Source organism: Brassica napus, unplaced genomic scaffold (genome assembly GCF_020379485.1).
Source record: "Brassica napus cultivar Da-Ae unplaced genomic scaffold, Da-Ae ScsIHWf_1085;HRSCAF=1549, whole genome shotgun sequence".
Lineage (NCBI taxonomy): Eukaryota > Viridiplantae > Streptophyta > Magnoliopsida > Brassicales > Brassicaceae > Brassica > Brassica napus.
In genome coordinates, this window is record NW_026014509.1 from 77,590 (window position 1) to 85,000 (window position 7,411).

General features: G+C 41.5%; 1 protein-coding gene across 1 annotated transcript; it reads right to left on the minus strand.

Annotated features, from left to right (window-relative positions):
* Window positions 1-296: 296 nt before the first annotated feature.
* On the minus strand, window positions 297-1,283 carry LOC106369724. The gene is made up of 2 exons (XM_013809841.1): window positions 1,192-1,283; window positions 297-753 (listed from the first exon to the last, which is right to left on the minus strand). Exons 1-2 carry the CDS (start codon window positions 1,281-1,283, stop codon window positions 297-299), a joined length of 549 nt encoding a protein of 182 aa, XP_013665295.1.
* Window positions 1,284-7,411: the final 6,128 nt, after the last annotated feature.

Here is a 7,411-nt window from a genome sequence, read left to right on the forward strand (position 1 = left end):
GCCGTCCCAACAATCCTATCCAGGATTGGGGGCACGACAGTTTCCTTCTTGCCAATTGTTTCTATTTGGAAACCATTTATAACTCAATGGGTCACATATCATTGGGTGTGTTTAATGTCTTTTTAAGGCAATGCCTTGGCCATAGTTTCTTACTAGGCTACTATACCCGTACTATAATGCCCTTCAGGCAATTCTTTGTATCAATAAAATCTTTCACATTATCAAACAAACTCAGGCAAGATATAATAGCAATGAAATCAAAGCAATTCATAAAACAATAACACAAGATGTCGATTTTAGTCTTTGAGACAATCAGAAGTCTCAAAATCCAAGAGGTCATCCCTTTCAAGGTCGGAATCATCGTCAGCATCATACCCGGTATCATGAACCATATGGGCTTCCAGGTTCTTGTTCTTAAGGCTCTCTTGATAGAGCTCACATAGATGTTTAGGGGTTCTACAATTCTTTTCCCAATGGTTTTCTATCCCGCATCTGTGACAAGCTGATTTGGTCGAGGAACACAGTTTGGATATGCCACCTCGACCACGACCATAATTTCCTCGGCCACGGCTGGAACCACGACCATGGTTATTGTGGTTTCCTTGCCGGCCATAGCTGTCACAGCCATGTCCCTTGAACCTACTACGGCCTTTGCCGTGTGACTTCTTATGGACTTGGTTGCATTCTTTGGGATCTTTCTTTTCAGCCTCATTGGCTTCTGGTAATGCTGATGTTCCGATGGGTCTCCTCTCACTGTTTTCATCAAGAGTTCATTATTAGCCTCGGCCAGGAGCAGGCACGAGATCAGATCAGTGTATGAGGCGAAGCCTCTCTCTCTATATTGCTGTTGCAGCAACACGTTCGTCGAATGGAACGTGGAGAATGTTTTATCAAGCAAGTCTTTCTCGGTTACTTCCTCACCACATAATCTCATCATTGAGACTATCTTTAAACAATATTGAATTATATTCATCTACAGACTTATAGTCCATGAATCTAAGATTCTTCCATTCATGTCTAGCCGTTGGTAATAGCACCGTTTTCTGGTGATCATATCTACGCTGTAAAGCGGTCCAAAGGTCTAATGGAATCTCCATGGTGAGGTACTGATCTTTTTAGACCCTCAATGAGATGGTGGCGTATAATACTTATAGCCCTGTACCGATGATAGTATCACCTAGTTCCATTGACCTCAGGTTAATCTTTGTGTCAAGTGCCCATTTCAAATAGTTGTCTCCGGAGAGATTAAGGGCAGCATAGTCTAGGTTTGAGATTTTCGACATCTTAATCACATTGTCATTCGAAATTTAGGGTTTCACAATGTGATCATGTGGCTGCAAGATAATCAACAAGCTCGGCCACAAACAAGTCTTATGCAATCATGAAACAAACAATCTGATCGACCATGGTGCGAACAATCATCAGGCCACACGGCCATGTAGTTCTATTAATATAATCAATTTAAAGTTTGTATAATTTATATGCTGGTCGATCTTTAAAACAATACGAATGCAAATCATATTCAGATTTATATGTTTATGCAAATAACCTTAATCAATCTGTTTCTACTTTATAAAATCTAGGGTTTTGATTTAAACTCTAGCAATATGAGATTAAGGTTTCAAGTCCTTTAGGATTTAAATTATATATTAGATTATTCAATCAATCTAACAATCCTAAACCTCAGATCAAACAATCATTCAAGCAAGAACAATAAAAATCGGATTCAAGCTTATAGGTTTAGGGTTTTTGATTCCAAAAATTAGGGTTTCTTAAATCTGTATCAAGACAATCAAAACAAGCAACATATTCTAGTGGAATCAATTCTTGTTAGTAGTTTTGAGATTGTCGATTTTAATTCCTATCAATTTTAGGGTTTCATCAAGAACAAGGGGTTTCCATAATAATGGATTAGGGTTTGTTCTTCTATGTTCTCAGATCACGGTATATCTTTGTTTTGTAGGGTTGAACCGGACCACCAAAGCGCAAGAGAACAGATGAAAACCTCGAGCTGAGACGGACGGACGCAAGCTGTCTCTACCGGGTCGCGAGCTTAGGACGGACGCGGGCTGGCTCCTTATCAGGTAGCGAGTTTGAGAACGTCGGACGCGATCTGAGCTGAAGCGGGAAGCGTCTTCTTTCTATCGGGTTCTCAGACGTCTGTTTGGAACGCGAGTTTGCTGTGTGCTTACATTGTTGCACCAACTCCTCTCAGCTCATGAAACAAAACAAGGAGTATTAGATTACATGAACACCATAATCTAAACAATATATCATCAAACAACTAAGGTACGATAAACTTATCTTTCACAGGATTTGAATTCGGCTAGAAAATCTTGTTGGTTCGGATTAGGGTTTGATACAGCAAAACTCAATGATTCAATATAGATTTCATATAACTCGATCCAAAGTAAGAATTACAAAGAATCGATCTCACCACGCCAAGAGCTTACAAGTTCACTCAAACTCTCAAAGAAAAGACTCAAGAAAAGTTCACTCAAAATATCTGATAATCTCCAGATGATTCCTCCTCGCCTCTCTTTATTCTTCTTCTTCCTCGTTTCTGTAACAAACTCCAACCGAATCTTCAACAACTCCAGTCTCCCCTCTACACGTGTCCTCGTCTTTAGTCTTCTTTAGTTAACACATGTCCTCCTCTTCTTTTCCTATATCAAATCCTCCCCAACGAAAGAACCTTGACCTCAAGGTTCAAAAGCAGGAAACTTCTTGTGCAAGTCAAAAAGAAACTCCCAAGTACCTTCTTCTTCACCCAAATTCATCCATTTGACTAACACTTTTGTCGCAGCTCTATCCTGCCTCTTCACCATTTTCCTCTCCAATATCTTCTCTGGTTGGTTCTGTAAGACGTCTGAGATAACTGTTGGCAAATGATGAGTAGTATGAACATTACCCACCAAAACCTTCAGCTGAGAAACATGGAAGACCGGATGAATTAAAGATGTTGGAGGTAACTCCAGTTTGTAAGCGACTACTCCACAACGGTCCAGTATCTTATAAGGTCCGTAGAACTTCGGTGCCAGCTTGTTATTTGAGCGCATCACAGTTGATTGTTGTCGATAAGGCTGCAGCTTCACATAGACATAGTCCCCAATATCAAAGCTTCTCTCTGTTCTATGTAAATCCGCATTCTGTTTCATGCGATGCTGAGCTCTCAAAAGGTGAACCTGTAACAACAAGATCATGTCTTCGCGTTCCTGTAGAGATTTAGCAACAACTTCGACCTTTGATTCCCCCGGAAGGTAAGGTAAATGCAAAGGAGGAGGTCGACCATACACTGCCTCAAATGGCGTTGTCTGTGTCGCTGTGTGAAAAGTCGTATTGTACCAGAACTCAGCCAGAGGTAGCCATTTGCTCCATAGGTGTGGTCTCTCACTCGTCATAAAACGCAAGTAACTCTCCAAGCAGCGATTAACCACTTCTGTTTGGCCATCACTCTGAGGATGATATGCTGATGAGTAATTAAGAGACACGCCGTGTAAAGCAAATAATTCTTACCAAAAGTCACTGAGAAAGATGGTGTCTCTGTCACTCACAATGGATTGAGGAAATCCATGTAACTTGTAAACTGTATCCAAGAAAGCTTGAGCAACAGAGGTGGCTGTATAAGGATGACTGAGCGCCATAAAGTGAGCAGCCTTACTCAACCTATCAACGACCACAAGGATAACAGTCTTGCCAAAGGAATTAGGAAGTCCATCAATGAAGTCCATTGAGATATCGGACCAGACAGCACTCGGTATTGGTAATGGTTGTTCCAATCCTGGTGATGCCACAGTCTCATATTTACACTGTTGACAGACATAACAATTCGTATAAAGCTTTGAATGTTCTTACTCATACCCTTCCAGTAAAAAAAGCTTTTAACTCTTTGATGTGTTGCATCCCTTCCTGAATGTCCACTGCTACTAGACCCATGTAACCATTCCAGTATTTTATTCCTCAACTCAATCACTGCAGGAATCATCAGTTTGCTTTTCCTCCTCAATATGTCTTGCCTCCAAGTAAAATGCTTCTTTGCATCAACATTTTGCTTTAATGCCTCAATTATCTCCATGATCTGTCTATCCTCCGTATAGCATCGCTTGATCTCTGTCATCAAATCACACTCAAGAACTGACAACGCCATATTCAGAACCTCAGAACCCTCCACTCTAGACAAAGCATCCGCAGCAAGGTTATCTTTGCCTTGACGATACTGGATTTCGTAGTCAAACTCAAGTAGTTTTGGTAACCATTGTTGCTGTATAGGAGTGTTGAGGCGCTGTTCCAATAAGTACTTTAGACTTCTCTGATCAGTGCGTATAATGAAATGACCATGAAGCAAGTAATGCCTCCACTTTTGTACTGCAAACACCACAGCCAACAATTCTTTCTCATAAATGGAAAGATGAGCTTGCTTCCCCTTCAAATGTCTGCTTATGTAAGCTATAGGATGCCCCTCCTGCATTAACACTGCACCGATACCACTCCCAGAAGCATCAGTTGCCACCACAAATTGCTTGTTGAAGTCTGGTAAAGCAAGAACTGGTGCTTCACACAATGCTATCTTCAAGTCATCAAATGCAGAATGTGCTTCCTCTGACCAGCAAAACGAATCTTTCTTCGTCAATACTGTCAATGGTCTTGCAATGCCTCCAAATCCTCTCACAAACTTGCGATAATATCCTGCCAAGCCTAAAAAACCACGCAATTGTTTCAGACTTGTAGGTTGAGGCCATTCTTTAACCGCTTTAACCTTGTTAGGATCAGTGGAAACCCCTCGAGCTTCAATAAAATGGCCCAGATATTCAACCTTAGCAATATGAGCAGTGTCGTACTCAAGGTATAAAGTTCTGGTACTTTCTCATTCTCATCTTTTCGTTGCACATAGATCATAGAGATGTTAACAGTGTCGTCTCGCAGCTTCAACTTATCAGCCTGAATCTCTTTGATCCCTGCATCCTTAATGCCATGTAACAGCACTCGCTTGTTGAGGTAGCGAAACTGCATTTCCAGTTGCAGAAAATCCCAAGTTATGGGACCCAACAGCGATAACCATTGAACACCAAGAACCACATCACAATTTCCTAAGGGAATGAGCATCATATCCTGTTGAAATGTAGCATTCTGGAAAGTCCATTGAAATAGATCAACCCGACCTTGAACTGTGAGTTTTCCCCCATCTGCAACTGCAACTCTCTTCATCTTAGGTGGTTGAATGTCACAGTTTAGCTTCTTGTCAATCTCAGGGTCCATAAAGTTATGTGTAGACCCTGAGTCAATGAGAATATACAGAACTCTCTTGTTATGAATGCCACGGACTTTCATTGTTCTGTAATTCTCAGTCATACCGGCCACTGCACTCACTGAAATATGAGCCACATCTCCCTCCATATCTTCCTGTGTACCGCCTTCTTCTGCCTCATAAAACTCTTCATTATCATCAACCTCCAAAGTGTAGAGTTGCGTTTTCTTATGCTTCAAGTAATGCCCCGGGGTGTACTTCTCATCACAGTAATAACACAATCCTTTTGACCTTCTATCACTCATCTCCTCCTGAGAAAGAAACTTCTTTGGTTGTCCTATCACTTCGTTAGCCTTAACAACACCGCCCTCATCAACCTTCTTCAGTTCATACGGTTTTGGTAACAACCCTGTCGTCGTATTAGTGTTATTATTAGTCTTCCAACTCGAAGTACTCTTGCGTGGGTGGGCTGTTTCATAGAGTCTCCCTAACACCAAGCACTCACGCACAGACTTTCGTTGAAACATCCTGATATGCATCTGCGTATCAGTGTTCAACCCTGCAAGGTAAGCACTAACCAAGTAGCTCTCACTCATCTTCACTCTGTTGCGGATCAGCTCAAATTTAGCGTGATAATCGCTAATCCCTGCTGTTTCCTGCAACTTCTTCAAATCCGCAATAGGATCATCAAGCACATCTTCAAATCTCTCCTTCAATAACACTTTGTATTGATCCCAATCTTCAATCACATAAGCATCTTGTTCTGATTGAGCTAATGACTGATGCCAAGCTGCGGCCATTTGATCATAGTGAATCGATGCTAAACGAACGCGTAACTCCATCGGTGTGTTATCAATTCCAAAGAATTCTTCAACCTTAAACAGCCACTCCTTCACGTTTTCACCGTTGAATCGCGGAAAATCAACCTTCGCCAATTGCGTCATTCCAGCGTATGTAGGCGGTAAGCCTTGCCGGTGATGTCGAAAATACTCCGTCGCATGATTTCCGCTCGTCGAAGCATTCATCGGATTGTTGCTCGTCATTAACTTGAATGCCTCGATCATTTCTTGAACGCTTTCGTCAGTCCGTGTTGATCGTTCGACTGAGTCTCGATCGCCTTCTCCAATGCTTCAAATCGACTCGAAATCGCGCCGTCTGTCTCACGCGCCACCGTGTTCTTCAACTGAGCTTGAGCTCTAGTTTCCGCCATTGATTCCGAGGTTCGAATGGTCTCTGATACCTTTGATACAGCAAAACTCAATGATTCAATATAGATGTCATATAACTCGATCCAAAGTAAGAATTACAAAGAATCGATCTCACCACGCCAAGAGCTTACAAGTAGAAACAGCTCAATAATGATAATAAGAAAACCTCACAAACTCTCAGAGAAAAGACTCAAGAAAAGTTCACTCAAAATATCTGATAATCTTCAGATGATTCCTCCTCGCCTCTCTTTATTCTTCTTCTTCCTCATTTCTGTAACAAACTCCAACCGAATCTTCAACAACTCCAATCTCCCCTCTACACATGTCCTCTTCTTTTCCTATAACAGGGTTCCAAAGACCAAGACGGTGCCGCGTACTGTTGCTGCGAGTGAGGGCGCGTCCGAGATCGGATCGTCAAACTGTTTGCGCTGCTGGATTTGTCTTGTCAAGGGCTTCACGTTGATATGTAGATCGTCGTCTAGGTCTTCAGGGTTTGAGAGATCGATTGATTTTAAGTTGTGCCAGATTTAGGGTTTATGTGTGACGGATTTTAGGTTAGGGTTTTGTCTCAGGGTTTTGGAGTCTATCGTGCTGATAACGTGTTGTAATTAGAAGGTTTAGAGACTGAATATTTCTGTGTTATTATTAATGAACAATGGGGGTTCCTTATATAAGGATTGCAAAAAAAAAAAAAAAAAAGTGTACATATCCTAATCCTTCTAGATTTAGGAAACTACTAAATACATAAATGGAAAGATTACATCTACTAGGAAAAGGAAAAGAGTTTCCTTTTCTCTAAGATTTTGGCCGCCTCTCTCTCTCCTGAAGTCAGCTCTCTCTCTCTCTTCTCTCTAGGGTTTCCGAACCTCTCTCTAACTTCTATGTATTGGGCCGGTCTTGGGCCGGGTTTGATTAATGGCAATCCATTCCATGATTTATAACAGTGTTAACATTTTTC

Excerpts from the sequence above, each read along its gene's own strand:
- LOC106369724 (XM_013809841.1), bottom strand. The coding sequence starts at position 1,283 with ATGTCGAAAATCTCAAACCTAGACTATGCTGCCCTTAATCTCTCCGGA. Across the intron at positions 754-1,191 it reads GACACAAAGATTAACCTGAG|TGAGAGGAGACCCATCGGAA; the intron begins GTCAATGGAACT and ends TGATGAAAACAG.